The sequence below is a fragment of the Squalius cephalus genome, assembly GCF_949319135.1.
Source record: "Squalius cephalus genome assembly, chromosome: 1".
In the NCBI taxonomy this organism is placed as follows: Eukaryota; Metazoa; Chordata; class Actinopteri; order Cypriniformes; family Leuciscidae; genus Squalius; species Squalius cephalus.
The window spans coordinates 17,169,548-17,194,873 of NC_137122.1; the positions used below are offsets into that span (position 1 = coordinate 17,169,548).

The 25,326-nt window shown below is 37.8% G+C and overlaps 3 protein-coding genes across 3 annotated transcripts in view; 2 read left to right on the plus strand and 1 right to left on the minus strand.

Annotated features, from left to right (window-relative positions):
• Positions 1–25,326, minus strand: part of LOC307163140 (uncharacterized protein) — a 444,167-nt gene that overhangs the window by 31,174 nt on the left and 387,667 nt on the right. The window lies entirely within an intron of this gene.
• LOC307163349 (uncharacterized protein) lies at positions 5–10,792 on the plus strand. The gene is made up of 2 exons (XM_079879381.1): positions 5–50; positions 6,724–10,792. Exon 2 carries the CDS (start codon positions 6,917–6,919, stop codon positions 8,231–8,233), a length of 1,317 nt encoding a protein of 438 aa, XP_079735507.1. The 5' UTR covers positions 5–50; positions 6,724–6,916; the 3' UTR covers positions 8,234–10,792.
• LOC307162681 (uncharacterized protein) lies at positions 11,666–25,025 on the plus strand. The gene is made up of 2 exons (XM_079878186.1): positions 11,666–12,726; positions 23,206–25,025. The coding sequence occupies exons 1-2, from the start codon at positions 12,669–12,671 to the stop codon at positions 24,786–24,788; spliced, it is 1,641 nt and encodes a 546-aa protein (XP_079734312.1). The 5' UTR covers positions 11,666–12,668; the 3' UTR covers positions 24,789–25,025.

The window sequence follows — 25,326 nt, forward strand, 5'->3', positions numbered from 1 at the left end:
CAATAAATGCTGGAACATTCGACACACTGAAGATCCTGAAGAACAAAGAGGTTGGTGTTTATTCTTCATTCATGCATGATGCTGAAGAACATTCATGTTAGAAACATTCAAGCACTTCATCACTTTTAAATAAACAGTTCAACTATAAAAATGGGTACAAAATGTTCTTGTTTGTTTGTTTTCAACAAATGCTCAGTAAAGGGAGGCTTGAGAATCTTTCATCTTGATTGTCAACATCAGGTCAAACTAAATATTATTTTAGCTGATTCATTTTAAATTTTACAAACAGTTGTTTAAACCACTTGTAAGATTTTCGGTCCCAATGAACAATGACCCATCGCTGAGGGAGAAAGTTTCTCAACTTTATTGGCACTTTGTCTCAGTATGAAAGTTGCACAGAGTTAACCAATAAGAATACAAGCCTTCCATCATATAGGAATACAATACATAGAATAATAAGTCCATATATGGTCAGTTTCTGGGTTATCTTGGCTGTCGATGTACTTGTGGTAAACTAGCCTATACTGAATACCATTCCCCTGCTCCCACATCCTGGCCTAGAGATCCATGATATAGGAAACATTCCCTTACATAATGAGGAACAGATGTTTCCAGTGCCTTCTGCTTCATGCTACCATACTAGAATTCTTTCTCCACTATAATGCAGAAGTTTGACCATTAAAAAAGACATGTTGATCTGCTTTATCAATTCAGAAATGTTTTCTGAAAACACATGCATTTGCTGTAAAAGAAGCAACTTAAAAGTCAAAGGTCAAGAGCCCAACTAAAGCCCAACTAAAGCAAACGCTGATCACCATAATGGCGAATCAATCATTAACATCTAAACCTCTTAATTCTCACAATAACTTGTGTAGACGTCTGACAGAAATAAAGTCAGTCTGGTCAGTAATAAGTGAAGCTGGTAATGCTGTTTGTGGAGTTGTTTAATCCTCCTCTGCTGAGATCTTCACAGATTGAATGTCTTCTTTTCTCATCAGTGGGTTTAGTCTAAGATGTGTCTGAAGGAAGTTGTAGTTTGTGTCCTTATTTCTCCTTATTACCATTTCAGTGCTTGTTCACAGCATGTTTTTGAATGATTGAAAGGATGTTTCAGAAACATCATACCTTTAAATAGCTTTATATGCACATTAAAGAAATGTTACAAATCAATGTTCCTAGAATGTTGAATTGTTAATCAAAATTAAGTTAAAAGAACTTTTCAGGAATATCATACCAACAAAAATCTTATGTGATTCTACATGCGATAAAATTAATTATAGGCTTGTTTAAGATGCGCCTTGCCTTGCCTGAAATGTATGCGAGAGTAGGAGCGGCTGCAGTGAGAGGAGGAATGAAAAAAGTGCAGGCAGGCCAGACAGTTCTCTCTTCTCGCAGTGGATCTGACACTGACATGAGATCAAAGATGGATATCGCGGGATTCACGCTCATGCACAGTGTTGCTAATACACTGGATGTAATTTAAGTTCTGTTTCTTTTATATGAAAATATGAACAAGACACCCAAAGTACTTTAATTCCATTCCAAATACATGTTTATCTATAATTTTTTCTTTAATACAGACACATTTTTTTTTTTGTTTTTTTTTTATTTATTTATTTATTTATTTTTATAAAAATTAAATTGCATAACCCAAAGAGATCACACTGTCCGATAGTTTGGGAATATTCACACATAACGTATACTCATAAAACATGATATCAGAGTTTTAAAATCAAACATTTTAAAAGAGAACAATACATCACGGTTGTTTAAACCAATGAGCATTAAGCTATGTCGTTTCCCATCGTGCTTTTGATCAGCGCAGTCAGTGGAGAGCAACTGCGCTCGACTGCAGAATCCGACAGGTGCGCCTTGCGCTTGCAAGAGTTTTTTTGAAATGCGTCAGCAAGACATCAGAGCAAGGCGGACCGCACTAGGACACATTTCTAACTGGCATGCATCTCGCGCTGATCACCGTTGATCGGTTCTGCGCAGATTTTGCTCATCTCAAACAAGCCTAAAGTTTATGGATGAGTGAATACATTGATGTTTTTATCATGACTGTGGTATGAAGATTGCTAATAAGAGAGTATCAGCGCCATACGCGAGCCTTATATTGGGGGGGAGGGGGGAGGGGGGAGGGCCTTGTTGTTGTCTTCGCTCAATTTTTGTCAGTTTCAAAGTAAACAATTGAAGAGTTCAGATGCAAAAGCCTCTAAGTGTCATCTGAAAATTTCTTCTAGAATAATCATTTTTATCAAGCTTGTATATTTAAGTTAATTAATTTCACTTAAATGGCAATGAAAATGACCTATTAATTGTCATTTAAGTGAAATTACTTAACTTAAATATACGAGTTTGATCAAAATGATCATTCTAGAAGAGAATTTCAGATGGCACTTAGAGGCTTTTGCATCTGAACTCTTCAATTATTTTAAATTTAGAATTTGATCCATTTTGTGAATGACACAACCTAAATTGACTTACCATGTAAGTGAGAGGAGTTTCACATTTGTTAGTTGGAACTGTGATTCTTAATCTGTCTTAACCTTTCTGGGAAAACAGGTGGAGGTAAGCAAACCACAGTGAGAATAATGGAACTGTAATTCTTAAAGGCACAATATGTAACATTTTTGCTTTAAAAATAGCAAAAATCACTATATCTGTTATTTTAGTTGTGTACTTACATTATCCCGACTGTTTCCAACAACTTTCAAACCAGGAAAAATGTGTAATTTAATTCGAGAAACATCCCGTTTCTTTATTTCCGTTTTGTCGCCGTCAATGGCGTCATATCCGCGTTGTCCCTGGTTTCCGCTCGTACTGCCATAGCAACCAGAGCTATGAACCAGAGCCCTCTGATAGTAACCAAGGCGACAGACGTGGACTACTGTGTAGTTCGCAATGTCTTGCACGCTGTTGTTGTTTCGTTCAAACATTATGGACCATGGCAAGCAGACTTTGGATAAAAAAGGAGAACTAAAACGAGAATCAATATCAGCGCGGTGTTTTCGAGATGCCAAGAGCTCCCATAGACAGTATATAAATGAGAGCTCCACGTTCGAGACTTCGACCGCTCCTACATGTACTTATTAAACAGGTGAGCACATTTACATAAAACTGATCAATGTTATAAAGTTCAACAATGATAAAATGTTAGAATATGATCTGTATGTTATTCTAATGTTGATCTAGTTTACTGTTAATCTCATACAGACAAACTAACACATACATTTCAACACATTCAAATGTAGTTTAGTTGTGATAGTGTAATGGTAGATCAAGTGAAACAGCGCTGCGTTACCTCACAAGTTTAATTTGTCTAATAAACTGACCTGTGAGTAGTAATTCTGCGTGTAGTTCGATAGAATGAAATGTCCATATTCCTTTTATATCTGCGGGAGCTCGCGTCGCGTGTGGAGCTGATAGCTGTCTCTTAGCAATCCCGAACTGCTTCATATCACAGTCATGATAAAAACATCGATGTATGTATTCAGTCATCCATAAACATTATTAGATCGGCCGGCTTGACGTTGACGACAAGATCCATTATTCTTAGCAAATGTTGCGTCATCAAACTACGCCTTTGTTATTGTAAATAGGTTAGCGACCCCTAGTGGCGAAAAATTCCATACTGTCCGTTTAACCTGTCTTAATCTGTCTGGGAAAGAATACTCATTCTTTTCTTAACTCTTCGGAGTCTTGGGCTATTTTGGCCGTTTTTGAGTACTTTTTATTTTTTTTATTTTGCGACATAAATGTTTACCATACCAATGTTTGGTATCATTTTTTTCAGCACAACATCACCTAGACAATTAGTTTTTCACTTTTATGTACTGTATCAACATACTGGACCCAAAAAAAAAATCACACAAAAAACACAAAATCCGAATAGAAAAATTATAGTTTTTTTCCTACAAAAAACACAAACATGCTTAATTTGTGTCAAAATTGCACATTAGTCACACAGAAATAAAGTGGTTTACCGTTTATGACGTTTGTGAACGTTCACAAAAGAAAGAGGACACACAATTATTCAGTCGCGTCTGTTTCTGTTTATTTGGTAGCCTAGTTACAGGACATTTACATCACATTTAGAAAGAATGATAATTTCTACAAATATGCCACCAAAAATTTGACCTGAGGAGCTTTAGCACTCTCTCCCGGATACAGTTATATTTAAAAGAAAATAGTACAGTATAAAGAGATAAAATAAAACAGGATTAAGATAACTTAAATGATTTGTCTGATTTCTTCAAGCGTTCATATTTACCATGTTTACTATGGTAATGTAGCCTGGATGCCAGCCGAACTTAGCCCCGCCCACAAAATTTTTAGGTCGGGAAGTTCGGTCTGGACTCGATCCATTGAGGAGCTATTATGCCCGAACAAAAATTGTTCGGACCAATCAAATTGCCAGGGCGGGCTTTATACGATGATGGACAGATGAGCAACGGTAACGTAATCATCCACGTCACCAACGAGCGCTTGGGTTGAATATGTTTACAACAAAGATGACTGCCACTGGAGAATTGTTATTTCACGAGTTCACACTTACAAATAAGTCAGATAGAATAAATGCATATTTGGCGTCCGAAGAGAGGTTCCGGGCTCGGTATATTCGGCCCGAACCCAAAGTACTCCCCCCGTATTCCAGGCTGTGGAAGAACAGGCCAAGAGTGAGTGGAGGGATGATGAAAACTGTTAAGGAATGTTAGGTGAGTTGACAGAGTGAATAATATGCTTCCTCTCATGCTGATAGTGTAGACTAGACGATCATTGTTTGATGACAAGTTGATTGGATTGATTATTTGAACGTGCTCCTGCCGAACTTTGTTTATGAAACATCATGTGTTGATTCCGCCATCGCGTCTGTTATAGATGATATCGACAGCGCATTCATTTTAAAAGAGGAACAGAGAACCGCGATCAAGGCATTTGTCGATCGGAAACATGAATGAAAAACATACGTCACTTACTCCGTTGCTCTGATTGGTTGTAGGCAGAGCCGTTGACTATCCAATTGAGTGCAGAGGCATTTTCCTTCCTGGTTCGGTTGAAACACACCCCATAATCACAGCCCAATGGAGCAGTATCAGATTCACATTCTGACTAGAATCTGAGTATGACGACGTCAGGCTAATGGTAATGGTTAGCGCGCATAGTTTTTTGCAACGGGTATAAATATTCCTACCTTATACGGTGATCAGAATCCACATCGGATCACAAACAGAAGGCGTTATGTTAGCTGACAGAATTATCTGGCGCGAAACCAGGCATGCGCAGAAAGACGTACACTCAAAGTAATCGGATCAGCTCGTTTACATGGTGTAATCTTTCGTTTGATCGGTTCATGAAAAGGTTTATTCCACCCCCTTCAATCCGACTGAAATTTCAATCGGTTTGAGCATTTTTATTCCTATTGAGGTGTTGACATGGAGCATTTTCATTCTGATTGGACTTTTAAACTGGTTATAATCGGAATACAATGCTACATGTAAACGGGGCTACTGATAGACAATCAGACCAGAACAATACATACAGAATGAACAGACAAACCTGCAAACCGTGACAGTCTGATAACCACCGTTATAACATAACCTCTTAAAATCTTCTAAAGCCAAGCGTACCTCAGGTTCATATTCTTTGTCTTCATGGATTAACCTGTCAATTAACTCTATTAGTTTCTGAGCCTTAAATTAACAGGTCTTTTCACTCTTTCAGACTCGTTTTCAACATTAGACAGGTTTTGATTTGACTCATTAAACCCTTTAGCATTCATAGATCTTTCATTGTCCGTTTTGCAAACAATTGTGAACCAACATACAATTCAAACACACAGACAATGTTCGTAGGTCTTTGGCAACCAGAATTGCATTGGAATTACACAATTGTGTGCACACAATATCACATGGCCATGTTAATGCTGCAACAATGTAGGCTACTTACAGTCCAGTCGATAGGCCCTTTAACATCTAGATGAGCGTGCAGCGTAAATCCAACGATGAAACCAACAAGGGGGAAAAATATAATCCAAAACGAATCCACTGAGTCAAATCCAAAGCTTGAATCCAGACAGGCGTCTTGATGAGACGATCCTTACGTGCAGCGACACAAAGACTTTATCCAAACATCCTCCCTATGTCCGTTGAAACAAACTTGTTGACTTTTACTTCATATGATCTCCTTTATCCAGTGAAGCACAGTTTTTTTTGTTTTATGTAATGGCTTTCCAATGCCGTTGCCGTTGACAATAGGAGTTAGTAAGTTTAGAACGCATACAAACAGAGTCCATGCAGATGGATGTAGATACAAACAAATGTCTGTCTTTATTGCTTGTGCTCCATTAAACATGATCTTAAAACTTCGTGTGGCCTTTCCTTGGTCACACATACACACAAAGCCATAACTAAATCACAAACTAAAATCCACCTTGCGAGCTACTCTACCATGCGGTCAAAAAACTGTGCACTTCCCAATTACCAATGCACATACTTGTTGCTCAGGTGCTCTAATTATACACAGCCACAGCAACACCCAGTGGACAAACATGGCTCCTACATACTGATCAATATCTTATTTGATCAAAAGGATTGTAGTATTTTATAGCAGTTGTCCATTACATCAGAGCTCACTTTTATGTCCTTTCACTTCATATTCCTCCATTTGAATTGTTTTGATGTACTGAAAATTAAATTAATCTTTTTTTTTCTTTCATTTCAGACCTGATGGAAGTGAAGGAGGAGAGTGAAGAACTGAGTGAAGTGAAGGAGGAACATCATGTCAAACCTGGAGAAAAACCTTTGAGTCGCTCAAAGACTAAAAATACATTTAAAAAAAAAAAAGGGCCAAGAAATCTTTCACCTGCACTCAGTGTGGAAAGAGTTTCACAACCAAACACAGTCTAGAGTGTCACATGAGGATTCACACCGGAGAGATGCCATTCTCATGTGATCAATGTGGAAAGAGTTTCACAAAATCATCAAGACTTGATGTTCACATGAGAGTTCACACTGAAGAGAAGCCATTTACCTGCAATCAGTGCGGGAAGAGTTTCACACAAAAAATACACCTTAAGGTTCACATGAGGATCCACACTGGAGAGAAGCCGTACGCATGCGATTTATGTGGGAAGAGTTACACAAATTCATCACACCTTAAGAGTCACATGATGATCCACACTGGAGAAAAGCCGTTTATGTGTGATCAGTGTGAAATGAGATTCTCAAACAAACGCAGTCTTGATCATCACCTGAGAGTTCACACTGGAGAGAGACCGTTCACATGTGATCAGTGTGAGAAGAGCTTCATGTATTCTGAGAAACTTAAAAGACACATGAAAATCCACACTGGAGAGAAGCCGTACAAATGTGATCAATGTGGGAAGAGTTTCAGGGAATCAGCAGATTTTAAGAAACACATGAGGATCCACACCGGAGAGAAGCCGTTCACATGCGATAAATGTGGGAAGAGTTTCAGGGATTCAGGATACTTTAAGAGTCACATGAGAATCCACACCGGAGAGAAGGCTTTCATGTGTGATCAGTGTGAAAAGAGATTCTCCCACAAACAAAATCTTAAGCTTCACATGAGGATTCACACTGGAGAGAGACCGTTCACATGTGATCAGTGTGGGAAGAGTTTCACAAAAAAATCATGGCTTGAGCTTCACATGAGAATTCACACTGGAGAGAAGCCGTTCATGTGTGATCAGTGTGAAAAGAGATTCGCTTGGAGAGAAAGTCTTAATGCTCACATGAGGATCCACACCGGAGAGAAGCCGTACACATGTGATCATTGCGGCAAAACATTTATTGTGTCATCAGCCCTGAAGACACACCTGATGGTTCATACGAAGGAGAAGCCACATTCATGTTCTGAATGTGGAAAGAGTTTTTCATGGCTGCAAAGTTTACAAACACATCAGAAAATTCATACTGGTGTGAGAGAGTACATGTGCTTTGAGTGTGAAAAGACTTTTATTACATCATCAAGTTTAAAAAAACACCAGAGAATTCACACTGGAGAAAAACCTCTGAAGTGTTCACACTGTGACAAGAGATTCATTTGGTCATCAGAACTGATAAAACATGAGAGGATCCACAGCAGAGAGAAGCTGCACACGTGTGATCAGTGTAGAAAGAGTTTCTCTTTTAAAAGTCATCTGAAGAAACACATGAAGATCCATACAGTGGAGAAACCAGTTAGTTTCCTAACACCCACTGATAAGTGACACGACAGATTGTAGGGGTGGGCATTCAGACGATTTTATATTGTGATCTTGAAGACAAACTACTTATCAATTGAATCATCGAGATTGTGATCTTTTATGTCTTTGTGAAATGTTAAAACTAGTGTAATCACCATGGGAAAATCTCAGAGTAAAACTGAGAGTTTTGAAAAATATAATACACCAGTGTTTTGCCAGATGAGAAGTTTATCTATATATCATCTTGTTACTCCTTTAATTCCTTTTATCATATCTTTTTTTAATTCCCTTTATAATTGTTTTTATTTTCCTTGCTTTTATTTTGTGATTATGGCAATACAAAGTGCTTAACACAGAAAGGAATTACAATAGTGCAGGAAGTGTGCTATATAAATAAATTCACCTTGCCTACAGTAATGACTGCCTACTAGATGATTGTGATGACTGACCAAATTATACCATGTGTCTCTATCATGTGTCTTTCATGCGTGCTGACGTATTTGAAAAACAATTCAACACCAGCCAGCAATAAGGCTGTGACAGGTATTGAATTTTAGTAGTGGGAGAAGTAACTCGATTTACTCACTGCCGTGACCCTCCTGACGTCATGTGTGTGTATTATGTTGCTTGCTTCCTGATATCATGCGCGCAAATGCATTTAACCTATATTTGTATTAATTAACCAGATTGGATTGTGTTGTTAATAGGCACTTACTTAACGCTAAAAAATGTTTTGTTCCTCTAACAAGTGCTTTTGAACTTCTTTTTGATCTGAATGGTATTCGGAAAACAATTGTCCCAGAGTCTAGAACGCAACCTCCATTTTTAAAATACCGCAGAAAACTACTTTTAAACAGGAAATGACAGAATATTTACCTACATTTTTACACCTGGTCTCTTCGCACGGGGATATTAGCTGCATGAGGTCATTTTTCCAGACCTTTTTTCTGAAGGTAAAAATCGCCGTTACCTTTACTGACAATGTCTGTAAAGATTCTGAGATGGCACATTCGGACGGGACTAAAATCACTGAGAATCTACTAGTCCTGACTCCTGTCCGAATAGGGCTTTTGACACCAGAACTCTCACATATATTGTCAAGTCTCTCTGCAACCAGCAACATATTACCTTTTTAGTTTTATCTAACCTTGGTTGAAAATTGTAAAGACGACGTTCGGAACATAAACTAGTTCTAGAATCCTGGAAGATTGCTTTCATAAATAATGTCTCCCAACACACGTATTATTTAGAATAATGAAAATGTACTGTGTGGTAAAAGATCACTCTTTTCAAGGAATGGGTACACTGAACAAAATGATTCGTTGAATTTACTACATTTTTTTATCGTAAGTGGTTCCACACAATTGATTTTAGCTACATTTAAATAAATGCATTAAGTTGAACTTAATAAATTTTAGTTCAACTTAATGCATTTGTTTAAATGTAGCTAAAATCAATTGTGTGGAACCACTTACGATAAAACAATTTAGTAAATTCAACGAATCATTTTTTTTCAGTGTAGATCAAAATATTATTTTTGTTTCTGATTTGTTCAGTGCTCAAGGAGATCTTCTTTCTTCTTCTGCTTTTATGTCTTTGAAAGGCGCTGCAATTTCAGTGAGAGTTTTTAATAAAGTGTCATTTAAGATACAACTGTTTAAACAATTATATTCCTAAACTTACAATCAATGGTGTTAATGTATTAGATAAAACATGCAACAACTTCTTTATTAGAAATGCTCTTTCTTCAACTCCAAGAACCGCCGCTAAAGCACGATCTAAATGGAGTATCTGTTATCCAAACTCTGATTTGAATAGCTTATGACTTTTCCTCAAAAACGTTTTCCATTTCAAAATTGTTCATAGATATTACCCTTGAAATTTAATTTTGAGCAGATGTTCTGAGAATGTATCTTATTTATGTTCCTTTTGCAATACTGAAGAATAATAAATTCTACATTTGTATTATCAGTGCCCATTCTCTTAATCCTTTTGGTCAGAAGTTTTCTTGTTAGTTTTCTGCTGTTGTAACAAATTGGTAAAAATGTCAGAATCTATAATTTTTTGTTGTCAGATTTTCATTCTAAGGATTACTTTGTCTTCTGGGTAAGTTTCATCTTTACAAAGCCAAAACCATTCAATGTGATCCTGATTTTACAATATTCTAATCTGGTATAAATTCCCTTTTTATTTCCTTTAAGAAAATGTCAACACCTTTAAACTCAAAGGTTTCAAAAACATATAATATCCTTGAGTCTGTAAGGGACCTTTCATTTTTCATATTGACGAAATGTAATATAAGAATTCCTGTAGCTCAAACAGTAGAACGCCAAGGTAATGAGTTTGATTCCCAGGGAAAGAAAGAACTGATATGAATGTAAATGTGTACCTTGAAATGCAATGCAAGTCGCTTTGGATAAAAGTGTCTGCCAAATGCATAAATGTAAATATTGTATTGATTTGTGTTGCCTAATTTATTCTCTTATGATGTCTGAATACATCCCCCTTGTTGTTTTTCTTTTTCTCACTGTTAATGTCTGTAACCTTTCATTTGCAATTGAAAAATAAATAAGAGTCTAAAGTATAAAGGAAAAAAACTAGAATAAGTGATCAACTGTCAGCATATAAAGGTGAACTGATGGCTATTCTGCTAGCAATACAAATAATCAAGGAAATAGAAAAACAAAATGCCAAGCAAGTAGATGACAAAATGGTAGAAATTGAACTACCATAGTTTAAGAGAAATACAATCAGTGATAAAAGAGAAAGTGATTAAAAAGTGGCAACAGTTTGGGATAATGAGACTAAAGAAGACATTTATATGCAATACAAAAGAAAGTGGGAAAAGGTAGAAAGAGTGGGGGAAATAGGGGGGCGAACATATAATTATAAGATTAAGGATGGGACATACAGGTTTGAATACAACATTACATCTAATATCTAAACATCCAACGGGAATGTGTGAGAAATGTGGACAGAGTGAAACTGTATAACGTGATCATAAATTGTAAGGATTATGATGAATAAAGAGAAGTGCTAAGAGAAGAAATATGGGAGAATGAAGGAAAAGAGTTAACATTAAAGAATATATTAGACTCAGATATAGGAAATGGTACGGTAAAGGTGTTGTTTCACTTTCTGAATAACACAGGATTAATTAAGAGAATGTAGGAGAAGTGTATATATTAGAGAGGTAGAGGGTGCGGATAAGATGATGATATACTGTGGGTAAAGGAAAGAATATCTGAAGGAAAACAAGGATATAGTGAATTATTGGGAGTTAAAAGGGTGGAAACTGGAGGAGCTGAACACGCAGCGCCAGTATTTTTTTATTATTATTATTTGTAGTGGGGATGGTTAGAAAGTGTTCAGATGAATATGAAAATGTTTCTGAGCCAAACTACCTGATGATGGCAGTAATGCACTGTTTAGAGCGGTTGCCAATAAAAGACAGAAGAAGAAGAAGAGTCTTCCGAGAAGAGCAGTTCACAGTATTTCTCATATTTACACAACCATCATCACACACTTCCCACTGAAATCAACATTTAGTGCAGCAGCAGCGAGCATGAGGAGAATATGTGGAGTTCATTCAGACCTGAGCGATTTTGTGTTTGTTTGTGTGATTGTCTCGATGGGAATCGATCTCAAGTGTTGCTGTTGCCATTTTATTTATACTTAAATTTTAGTCTGAAGTCCTGTGCACATATTTTGTCAAAAGTTTCAGTTTTTTACCCAATTTATTATGCTGATGTCTTCTGATCTCCGGTACATTTCCACGTAAAGCTCATTTCATTGGTGTGAACACACTGAGGTATTTGTTGGTGCTTTTGTTGGGGAATTTCTTTTGTCTCATGCTAAAGTATGTATACTATAATGCCAAGCAGAAACTAGGTCACAGGGTTTGTGAGAATGGAAAGTACCCTGAGAAATCTGTACATTTATCTTATGGGAAAATGTGTATGGTGAACAGCAGGGACGGTACTGAAAAACATGTTACAAGATGTTTTTTTTTAAAAAATGGGATGGTCAGAGATTCTCCACCAATAGAAAGAAGGCCTCGGGGAGAATGTTTTAATGATGGCGACATCCCGAGGAGGAGCAAAAAGGAAAAGATAAATGTACAGATGCCCATTGGGTATCTAGCGATAAGAAAAAGGAGGCTGAAGACTGACCATTGCAAATCAGATGAACAAGTCAGATGAAATTCTTCTGAGACCTGGAACTTCGACTCTGAGATTTTTTTTTTTTTGGACGAATTGAGATTACATTATTTATATTGTTCTCCTGAAATATAAAAGCAAACTTATATTTTTGATTTTGTCCGATCAGCTCACTGCATTTTATCATCAGTGTGGAATGCTGGAATATTCCCATCGGCTACAAGTGAAGACGAGCATCAGAGCATCAGGAAGAGCTGAAATCTGCAAAGACTGAGTTTATTAAAGAGGACAGTGAGAACATGAGTGATCCAGAACCCTGCAGAATGAAACACACTGAAGATCCTGAAGAACAAAGAGGTTGGTGTTTATTCTTCATTCATTCATGATGCTGAAGAACATTCATGTTAGAAACATTCAAGCACTTCTTCACATTTAGAACAGTTAAACAAAAGAATGAGTACAAAATGTCGTGTTTGTCTGTTTTCAACAAATGATCAGTAAAGTGAGATTTGAGAAACTTTCATCTCGGTTGTCAACATCATTTGAAACTAATTATTTGAGCTTTTTCATTTTACATGTATTTTATATCTGCTTCTCAAATTTTTTGCAACTGTTACCAACATTTTGGACATTTCTCAAAATAGTTTACAACAATGTAATTTGTTATTTTTTTAACAATAAACTCGAAAACACCAAGCTGTATCATGAACAAGTAAATTAACTTTTCAAAATGTCCGACAGGGATGTAAAGATAACTTAAATAAAACCTTGGGTCGAATGTATAAAGCCACTCAGAGTAAATTTTTTGGACGGGTCGTGGGAGTGGGGGTGTTTTATTAAAGGAACACTCCACCGTTTTTTGAAATAGGGCTTATTCACCTTCTTTCCTACATTTAGATAGGTGGGCAAATGCATTTTTGTCTCAGTGCATTCATTGTTTTAGTTTGACAGGGTCGGCACTAGCTTAGCTTAGCATAATGAATGGAATCCTTTGTTGCCAGCTAGCATGTCCTGAGTAAAAGTGATATAAAAAATTTAAAAAACCCACCTAATTACTTCTTGTGGCCTGCGTATTCACAACAAGTACAAATAGCGATGCAGATTAACACTAGGCGATTTCCTATGCAGATATTGACTTGGGACTATATTAGGGGGAAGCACAGGCGAAGCACTGCTACTTGGGCGCAGAGATATCACGCCCAAGTAGCAGTGCTTCGCCTGTGCTTCCCCCTAATATAGTCCTTAATATATAAATCAATATCTGCCTAGGAAATTGCCTAGTGTTAATCTGCATCACTATTTGTACTTGCTGTGAATACGCAGGCCGCAAGAAGTAATTAGGTGGGTTTTTTAAATTTTTTATATCACTTTTACTCAGGACATGCTAGCTGGCAACAAAGGATTCCATTCATTATGCTAAGCTAAGCTAGCGCCGACCCTGTCAAACTAAAACAATGCATGCACTGAGACAAAAATGCATTTGCCCACCTATCTAAATGTAGGAAAGAAGGTGAATAAGCCCTATTTCAAAAAACGGTGGAGTGTTCCTTTAATAATATTATTATAATTGTTTTTGTTATTAATAATTGCTCAAATACAAAGCATTTATTCAATTTCCGCATGTGCGTGTGTTTGTGTGTGTGTGTGAGAGAGAGAGAGAGAGAGAGAGAGAGAGAGAGAGAGAGAGAGAGAGAGAGAGAGAGAGAGAGAGAGAGAGAGATTATGACTGGTGTTGTTTATTGTAAGTGTTTGTTGCCTTTTTGGACTTGTTGCCTTCCACCTGCACTGTCTCTTCCTCTGTCTCCTCCTCTAATGGGCCTTCACTTTCGCCACCTTCTCTGGGTCAGCATCCTTAAACCTGGCCTTTTTAGGGGACTTTCCTCTCAGGGCAAATGAGAGGATGCTTAATTGCTTTTTACCTGATATCTTTGAAAGACAGATGCAATGATTAATGCATCCATGGCCAGGATATAATTATGAAATATGACATGATTTTAAAAGTGACCTATAACATCGACTATGCAATACACTTTAATTTATTTAGTGCTAATAAAACAATTAAGCCTATTTGGAGAGAGAGATGTTTATAATGTGACGATATGTCAATCATCGTGTGATAACGAAAATATGACTAGGCCTAGACTACTTCTGAGCAAGTGTTGTCAGTGAACAGGCTGTAAATATGTTGGCTAAGTTACAGACACTCATGAAAAACTGATGCTGATTATCTGGGGAAACATTCTCTAACAGCGGTCAAGTTGTCACTGTTTGTGTCAAACGAGTTGTGAATTTGTTGTAACATTAAAACAGTTATTTTCTGCTATGTTCTGATTGGCTATTGTGTAGCCACTTTATTTTTTTTGATTGGCTGATAAGTGGCAGGCTCGACTAAGAATTCCAGGGAAGACGCGCTTGATTCCTGCTGGTTTCATACTAGTGAGAGCGGCGCGGCCAGAGAAATTGTGGGCACTGCGGCATATTAAATATATTATAAATAGTTTTTCTGCGTGAGAAATACAATGTGTGGTGGGAGTGCGTGACAAAAGACCGAAATGAGTGACTGTCACGCTCAATGCGTGACACTTGAGAGCCCTGGATTACACTTTGTTTACTTTAGTTGCCATATTACCTGAACAGTAATGTTAATAGACCTTCCTGAAATTAAACTATTTCTTTTGTATTTTTGTTTTATTGTATATTTATTGATTTTATTTGACCATTTGATTGTTCTTGTTTTTGTTCTTATTGTATCTGATCTTATAACAGAGGAACTACATTGTTTGGTGGATCGAAGTATAATATTTGTACTAATATGTTTACATTTAGTTTTATTTTATGAAACCTTGCTATGTATATGGTATAACCGTTTTTAAAAGCAAAAAGCCCCGTGAAGCCATGATTTATTAGCTGTTATAAATTCACTGTAAACCACAACTTTACTGGGCTTACTGCTTTAGTGTAAATATGTTAGCCTTACTAATGTCTATAAGCTAGTGTGCACCAAAACAATGATAAAATTTGCATTTAGAAGATATGAGCATTCAGTTCTCTCACTTCCGCCAATATGTGAGACAAAGAGAGACTCAAGAAGAAGTGTCAACATGTAGAAACAACAGGACATTTCTAAATGGTTAGTTGGTGAATTTATGTAGCTTATGTGTAGTTATCTTCAAGTCACTGATTAGCATATTCTGTCATGATAATCTATAAATCGCGTTTCCGGGGGCGGCGTTTATGTACATTTTAGTGTTTGTGATGTCACTAACCCATAAGGAATGTTGTGTAGTCCCTACCAGCCATTTGCTGTAGTCCTTAAAAAACGATTTCTGTAAAAGCAAATATCTCCCTTTACTTTGAACTTTGCTGATGTTGTTTATGCTCAAACAGCGACATTACACACTAACTTAAAGGTATAGTGGAGGATCTTTCCGAATTTTAGATAAGACCCGCCCTCTCCACTTTTTGAATAAGTTTGATTGATTCACCAGAATGATTGACAATTAGGAGGACCAATAGTATAGGTGATCCACCCGGAAGTAAAAAATCCTCCATTATACCTTTAAGTTAAAAAAGTGGAATCATAATCATCCACCCCTTTAAAAAAACAATTTGTCCAGTGGAGAAGATTGAGAAAAACTTTCTATGAAATGTATTTTACAATATTTTATTTATTTTTTCAAAAACAAGGGGAGGATAGAGGCTAACACATGATTTGTATCAATGTAATGTGTCGGCACATCCATATTTCATATTTTCCTAATAGTTTGTACCGTTAAACATGGTATCACGTGGATGAATGATCATATCATATGCAAATGTGTGCAGATGAGGATATGCATAGTAAAACTAGGCGTTGTAAGCTCCATATATGGTTATTTTGGGGAGGAGACGCGTCATCATCATCATTTCTCTTCATCCCCTATGGGACATAAGGCTTCAATGAGCACTCTCCATTGTATTCGGTCCCTGGCAGCATGTTGGGCCTCTCCCCATGACAGGTTCATTTGTTCCAGCTCTTGTGTCACAGTTCTGCGCCAGGTGGTTTTGGGTCTCCCTGGTTTTCTTTTACCAGGTGGTGTCCATCTTAGGGCAACTTTTGTGATGCTGTCCTGCTCCATCCTTAACACGTGTCCTAGCCATCTCAAGCGTCTTCGTGTAATCTCCTTGGTGATACTCCAGCTTCCCGTTTTCTTGTACAATTCATTGTTTGAGATCTTATTAGGCCAAAATATCTGGCATATTCGTCGGAGGCATCCATTATGGAACACTTCCATTCTCCTCATGTCAGTTTTGATAACTGGCCAGCTCTCTGAACCGTACAGCAGAACAGACTTTACATTACAGTTATATAGGATCATCTTCGTTTTAAGGCTGTATTGTTTTGATCTCCATATTGAGCGGAGTTGGGAGAAGGCACCCTGAGCCTTTCCGAGCCTTGCTTTAATATCTTTAGATGCCCCACTGTCCTTACTGATGAGACTGCCCAGATAGGTGAAATTTTCCACACACTCAAGTGGTTCCTCATTAACAAGGATGGGTGCTGTGGGGATGGAGTTGACACACATCACTTGTGTTTTGGAGGTGTTAATACTGAGCCCAACTTGTCTGGCAAAGTTGTTCAGCCTATCAGTTTTAGCCTGCATGTTGTATTGGTTGGTTGATAGGAGAGCAAGATCGTCAGCGAAGTCAAGATCTTCCAGCTGGGAGAGCAGAGTCCACTGGATGCCTCTGGGTCTGTCTGCTATGGTGTTAGTTGTGATCCAGTCTATGGCGACCAGGAAGAGGATAGATGATGCACCCTTGTCTCACTCCGGACTGCACAGGAAACCACTCAGAGAGGTGATTTCCCATAATGACACTACACTTAAAATGTTCATAGAATGTTTTTATGATTGAGATGATCTTTGATGGTATTCCATAGGATTGCAGTATCTTCCAGAGGGTGTGTCGATGGACACTGTCGAAGGCCTTCCTAAAGTCCACAAAGTTGATGTAGAGGGGTGTATTCCATTCCAAGCACTGCTCTATGATGTTACGCAAAGCAAATATCTGGTCCATACATCCTCTTCCCTTCCTGAAGCCTGCTTGCTCCTGTCTAATTCTGGTGTCAATGGCTGTCTCCATGCGGTTGAGAAGGACTCTGCAGAACACCTTGCTTGGGATAGACAGAAGAGTAATTCCACGCCAGTTGTCACAGTTCTTAATGTTGCCTTTCTTGGGGACTTTGACAATGAGGCCTTTGGACGCGTGTGCGCACTTTATTCCACTGACTGGGATTTATAAAGGGAATCTTGTGCAGGTTCTGGCGTACAAAAGGTTTTATAAGTCTGAATATTTTCTGGCATACACCATTTTTGGTTTTCGGGCGCACAATCACTTTTAGTAAGGATCCTACACACAGTTTTATAAACTAGATGTACCGCATGGCGGTACAAAATATGACCACCGCTCAGGCCTGCACTGGCTTTCCACAAAAATAAATGACGTGGAGCAATTTGGCTGTATTGCGTGTTTATGTATATACCTAAAAAAAGTAGTAGTATGTGCATGTCTGTCTGTGTGTGTGTGTATGTGTGTGTGTTTGTGTATGTGTGTGTCTGTGCGTGTATGTATGCGTGCGTACATGTGTGTGCGCGTGTGTGTTTGTGTGTGTGTGTCTGTGCATGTGGATTTGTATGTGTGTGTATGGGTGTGTGTCTGTGCGTGTGGATGTCAGTGTGTGTGCATGCTTGCGTTTGTTTGTATTCCTGCATGTCTGTGTGTGACAGTATCATCCTAAACCAGCAACCCTTCGCTCAACACCACCATCTACAGGCCGATAAGTGTACAGTCACTAAATGTGCACATAAATGAATTTATTTTATACCCCCCCATGGATGAAATTCTACGAAACTTAGCATACCCCCAGAGGATGTCAAGTTAATCATACACATGAAATATGGTGCAGTTCTGAACATCTCAACTGAAGATAGGGGTGATTAAAGCAGAATAATATTGCATTTTCATTTTTTATGGGAAGGGGCGCAAATCACAAATGAGTGATTATGGGCTAGGTTGATGTGGGCCCTTAAGACCAACATACCATAAAAATTTCTTCTTCCTCGGTGCCACGGTTCAGGTAGTTATTTAGGAAAAACTGCATTTTTTGGGTTTGGGGGGGCCCAGCGCTGGGGGGGGTGGGGGGGGGGGGAGTGGCCCCTGGGGACCAAACGAAATTTTTCCGTAAAAGTCTAGTGGGGCTACATGCCCACCAAATTTCATGTTCCCCGGTGTTTCGGTGTCCCTGGTATCGTTGACGAAAAATTCACGGGGGGCCCAGCGCGGGGGGGGGGAGTGGCCCCCGGGGACCAAACGAAAATTGTCCGTAAAAGTCTAGTGGGGCTACATGCCCACCAAATTTCATGTTCCCCGGTGTTTCGGTGTCCCTGGTATCGTTGACGGAAAATTCAGTAGATGACGGGAAAAAAAAAACAAACTTTGACAGTCCCTATATGACTGCTTTCGCTAGCTACGCTAGCGGCGGTCATAATGATACCCCAGGTCTAAATCGTCTTCTAATCATGCATTATCTGTGGTGTTTTACCTTCCAGCTCTAGCAGAGAGAACAGTTTAGACATGATTCATATTATAAGAATACGATACATTTCTCACAGATTTCAATTGAGCCATCTTCTGAATTATGAGCATACTATCATACTGATATGAAACAAGAAACACTTTCAGTATGCCATGTAATAGTTATAACAATTGCTTGACTTCACATACTGTATATACTGTAGGTTGTAGACATGATATAGAATTATGCAGCGTGGTGGCAAACAAAATTATATCACTAAATAAGAGACACACATTTTCCACTTTGATGTTTACTTTCTTGCAAGAAAAGGCCAGCAGTCGTACAGTCACACAGAGTGATTATAGAGTGTGACGGTGAAGGGAGGGCATCCTTACTTTTTTATAGTCTTGACTCCCAGAATGTTATCTTTCTAGGCCAAGGATGGTATTTCAACCATACGTGGAACGTTCTTGTTCATCATTGTATCCTTGAGTGGAGGCACTCTTGTCACGACCAACACTGTTTAACCATTCCAATACCATATTAGAATAAGGTTTGTATTTGCACTTTTACTGTCATATGATGGTCACACACATCTTAAAGTCTGAATCTCAGTGGGTTTTAAGAGATTTCAACCATTTGGTAAGAGGGGTCTGGAGGCCTGTTTTATCTGTGGTGGGATCAAACAACCTATGCTGTTATCATGGTTGGGCTCAAGCTGTGCCATCTCTTATCCAATCCATCTTTTCCAAACTACCTAACATTGGCAATGTTTCTCCTTTAGCTAGGCTCATCTCTTTGAAGCTTGCATGGCCTTAAAATAGTTAGCTAGGGGGGTTGTTAGTTAGCTCTGACTGACTGAAGCCCACTTCATTTATGGTCCTAGATTGTTGATTTAGGATCTGGAGTGTGGAATTATGTTTGAACGAATTATTCAAACATAATTTAAGTATTAAGAATTCAAGTTAATTTTCTCAGTGTAAGTTGTCACATGGAAAACAATTTAGTTCAATTAAGTAACAATTTATTGTTATTCTAATTTGTTTCCGAAATGTGATTCTTTGACCAAATTCTGTGATTAAATTTGCTCAAAATAGTTCAAACTCAGTTACTCTGGAAACTTATGCTGGGAAACTAACCTGGTCCGGGGCAGGCTAACGGTTAGGCTGAGCCTGAGTTGATGCTTAACCAGAATACCTTTAACACTGACTGGCTGGGAATGTGATGATATTACGGCTGACTTTCTAGCATGCTGCCATTTTATTTCATGTAACCACTATCAGTCCAAAAATGAAATTAAATGCATTTTAAAAATAAATGTAATACATTCTAACATACAAAAATAGTAACAAATGTAAAGAAGTAAAGTTACATTTGTTTAGTTGGTGTGATTTTTAAATAAAGCACTCACAGTCCCGCAGATTATGTGCATTGCACTTTGATTTTTTTTGCCAGCGGAACATTTATTAATCATTATTAATATCAGCAAAGCATCGGTTTGCCGCTCTGTACGAATTGAGTAACTGTCTTTAAAAAAAATACTCAATGTGTTCATCACCTTCCCTGGCCACAGAGCGATTCGTACCATTAAACAGGCCTTTTATGGAATCGCTGGTAAGTTCAAGTAATAACTATATAGAAAATGGAAATATTTATTGACTGTTAATGTTAGACATGGCAATTGAAAGACAAAAGAATCATTCAAACATAATTTATTTAAGTATTAAGAGTTCAAGTTCATTTTCTCAATATAAGTTATCTTTTGTAGCCTTTTGTAGCTTTCCCAAATGTTATCGGTGCTCTGCACTGTGACTGCACCCACGCCAAAAGACTCAAGGACAGGGTTAGGAACTGTGAGTTTAAACCCTGAAATACAAGACAAGGCTGGTGGCCAGTATTACCATTTCGGGTAATAATTATGATATTTTTCGTTTCCCCAAAAAAACTCTATTTAGATGATTTCACAGTTTTGCTGGGAGACGAGAGATAAGCATGCCTGCCTTATCTCTTGACTCCCTATAAGGAGCCCCAGGCTGAGGCACATGAGGCCGTTGTTGAGGACAATGAAACAGGCAGGGTTATAAGAGACAGTTATGCCAATTATTATTTTGGTTAATACAGTCCAAGCCATGTTAAGTTTTCACTTTCCCCAGGCACAATTAGATTTTTTTTCGTTTTTTATTCAGGTTGAAGCTGCCAGTTGGGGGTTAAAACATACAATTAAATGTTGTCAAAAAACAAAAAGGTCATGTGTCATTGTTTTATAGATATTCTCTTGCTGTTGGATTTCCAGCTTCATCTTTCTTATCTTGAGTTTTTTATATTGTATGTCAGTATCTAAAGCCCTAGATTCCCTTTATGGTCTCTGGGTTCTGTAGGAACATAAATATAAGTTATTCGTTTGAGTGCTCTTGGCACTTTTTTGTAATTTCTTAATAGCCTACTCATTTGGTCACATGTGGACTGAGAGGGCGCTAGAAGGGTGTCAGCATCCTGCAGCCAATAATAATAATAATAATAATAATAATAGGGGGAATACACACTATTAGCACCTCACAGGTAGGCTTTTAAATATATATTGTGCAAATCTGTGCCTACCTCAGACCTCGTTGAACAGACTGACACAGTCTCCTCATCCTCCTCAACTGTGGATGGGCCTTCAACCGGAAATTAATAATTAATAATCACCACTCAAGCTGGCTATGCTTGAGTACTTACATAGACTATACTTACCATCCTGAACAATATTTTTAAATTTTATTTTCATCTGCTGCCATGTTTGTTTTTTTCTTCACTTAAGTTGGTGCTGTAAAAGTTAGTCATTATTCACACACCACACACACACACACACACACACACACACACACACACACACACACACACACACACACACTTTTCAATGTATTGTGACGAATATTGAATTTAACTTTAATAAAATAAAGTAATGTACATTTTAAATTAGTTGCTACTTGCGCATTGAGACGATCAGCAATTTGGATCAAATATTTGGAGCCTAATTTAGGCGCATCAGGGAGATCGCGTTTCACTTTAACTTTTGGGTTCATGTCTTCGTGATCATCCTATACAGAGTCTACTCTGCAATATGCACTTATTTAAATTAGGATATTTTACATTAATTTTACGGGTTTTGTATGGCAGCCATTGCTGACAGTCATTTGACTGTTTTTTTTATGGGATTTTTTTACAGTGAAGGTGTTTGAAGGAAATAGCTGTAAAATAGCAGTGTTTTTCTGTAAAACATTTAAGGAAAATTTCTGTAAAAGTTTTTTTGCACTTCATTTAAATAAGGATATTTTACTTTATTTTTATGGTTTTTGTTTGGCAGCCGTAGCTGACAGTCATTGACCGGAATTTTGTAGGGGAGTGAATCTGCATAGAATTTAATAAACAAATTACAAGCATAAAGATAAAATTGAAATAATCAATGCATTGTTTTTCAGATAAATTTGACCATATTCAGAAAAATGTCAAATAAGTCTTCACTGTATAAATGAAATATAACTAATATAATTAATACAATTTATTTTGGTTAACGCTACAAAAGTCATTTTCTCTTTTGTTGATTGAACACCATTGGTGACACACACTGTTGTGGGTACATTAGGCTGCTGTCCCTTTAAGACAAATGTACAGACCTTATATAAATGACACGCATCTGTTTTCTTTCTCAGTTGTTTATCTCTAGTGTTCCACTAATCTGCTGCACAGCATTAACCAGACAGACTCCAGACAATGCCTTTGAAAACTGTTTTTATGGAATAGGAGCATGGCAAAGATGACATGAATCAATACATATTTTTTCTCCAACATGACTGGTTCTTTATATGTATAATTCAGCAAACCCTTCTGTTACTAGGTAAAAGCAAATCTGGATTTCTTGATTACTTCAGCTTGTTACTCAAAGTCATGGGATTTTATATTTAGACATCTTTCTAGTTTCATTTCCCCTTTGTCATATTCAGACATGATTCAGACATACTTTGGCCTGTGTTGGAGACATTTAGTTTTCAAAAGCATTCATGTTTATTCTGCAAGAAAAAGAAATGTTAGTTGGGATTAGTTGTTTAATTCCAAATCAAGATCAATGTACCTCATTCATGGAAAGATACTTATTTGATCAAAATGATTGTAGTATTTTATAGCAGTTGTCTATTACATCAGAGCTCACTTTTATTTCCTGTCACTTCATATTTCTCTTTTTTAATTATTTTGATTTACTGACAATGAAATTAATCTTTTTTTTCTCTCTTTCATTTCAGACTTGATGGAAGATAACGAGGAGAGTGAAGAACTGAGTGAAGTGGAGGAGGAATACCATGTAAGACCTGGAGTAAAACCTTTGAGTTGCTCAAAGACTAAAAAGACATTTTTAAAGAAAAGAAGAGCCAAGAAATCTACAACCTGCACTCAGTGTGGAAAGAGTATCACAACCAAACATCTTGATGTTCACATGAGAGTTCACACCGGAGAGAAGCCGTTCTCATGTGATCAATGTGGAAAGAGTTTCACACAAAAACCAAATCTTAAAATACATATGAAAACCCACACCGGAGAGAAGACGCATGAATGTGATCAATGTGGGACAAGCTTCAAACTAAAATTATATCTTAAGGAACACATGAGGATCCACACCAGAGAGAAGCCGTTCACATGTGATCAGTGTGGGAAGAGTTTTCCATACAAACGAAGTCTTTATGTTCACATGAGAGTTCACGCTGAAGTGAAGCCGTTCACCTGCGATCAGTGTGAGAAGAGTTTCACACAAAAAATACACCTTAAGGTTCACATGAGGATCCACACTGGAGAGAAGCCGTACGCATGCGATAAATGTGAGAAGAGATTCACAAATTCATCACACCTTAAGAGTCACATGATGATCCACACTGGAGAAAAGCCGTTTATGTGTGATCAGTGTGAAAAAAGATTCTCAAACAAACGCAGTCTTGATCATCACCTGAGAGTTCACACTGGAGAGAGACCGTTCACATGCGATCAGTGTGAGAAGAGCTTCACGGATTCTAATAAACTTAAAAGACACATGAAAATCCACACTGGAGAGAAGCCGTACGAATGTGATCAATGTGGGAAGAGTTTCACGGAATCAACAAACCTTAAGAGTCACATGACGATCCACACCGGAGAGAAGCCGTTCACATGCGATAAATGTGGGAAGAGTTTCAGGGATTCAGGACACCTTAAGAGTCACATGAGAATCCACACCGGAGAAAAGGCTTTCATGTGTGATCAGTGTGAAAAGAGATTCTCAAACAAACAAAATCTTAAGCTTCACATGAGAATTCACACTGGAGAAAGACCGTTCACATGTGATCAGTGTGGGAAGAGCTTCACACAAAAATCATGGCTTGAGCTTCACATGAGAGTTCATACTGGAGAGAAGCCGTTCATGTGTGAACAGTGTGAAAAGAGATTCACTCACAGACAAAATCTTAATGCTCACATGAGGATCCACACTGGAGAGAAGCCGTTCACATGTGATCATTGCGGCAAAAAATGTATTGGATCATCAAACCTGAAGAAACACCTGACAGTTCATACAAAGGAGAAGCGATATTCATGTTCTGTCTGTGGAAAGAGTTTTTCATGGCTGCAAAGTTTTCAAAGACATGAGAAAATTCATACTGGTGTGAGAGAGTACATGTGCTTTGAGTGTGAGAAGACTTTTATTTCAGCGAGCTGCTTAAAACTGCACCAGAGGATTCACACTGGAGAAAAACCTTTCAAGTGTTCACACTGTGACAAGAGATTCAGTCTGTCAACACATCTGAAAAGACATGAGAGGATCCACACTGGAAAAAAAAACTTAAAAGTGTTCATACTGTGATAAGATTTAATCATTTAATAAATCTGAAAACACATGAGAGGATCACACTGGAGAAAAACCTTACAAGAAATGCATGAAGATCCATGTAGTGGAGAAACCAGATTTTGTGTTATAAGATTTTTTGGGATCGCCCACCCTAGTTCATTATTTATTAACTGCTGTTCACACCAACATGAATAATCTGAATTAAAATTCAATCTGATTGTCACATAAGATTTGTCTGTTCAAACCAATGCTAAAAAAAAAAAAAAAAACAGCAGTAAATGGATATTCTCTTGACAGTAGATGGAGTGCAACTTTATGTTTCTGACAGCCGCTTCACAGAGAAGACCATCAAACAGTATTTTGTCATATTTTTGTATTTGCTATGGTGCTTATCAAGAATACAGAGACGATGAGCTCCACACACTCGAACAGCTTCACCTGAATACTAATCCAGCACACCTGAACCCGTTCATCAGCACACAGTTCATTAGTAGTCACGTCTCACTTCACAATCATCTGGTCTTGTTGTTCAATACTGGTCAACTTACCCGGC

What these genes read in the sequence shown, in the direction of transcription:
- LOC307163349 (XM_079879381.1), top strand. Translation starts at nt 6,917, where the DNA reads ATGAGGATTCACACCGGAGAGATGCCATTCTCATGTGATCAATGTGGA.
- LOC307162681 (XM_079878186.1), top strand. Translation starts at nt 12,669, where the DNA reads ATGAGTGATCCAGAACCCTGCAGAATGAAACACACTGAAGATCCTGAA. An exon ending in AGATCCTGAAGAACAAAGAG is followed by an intron (nt 12,727 to 23,205) that starts GTTGGTGTTTAT and finishes CTTTCATTTCAG; the next exon opens with ACTTGATGGAAGATAACGAG.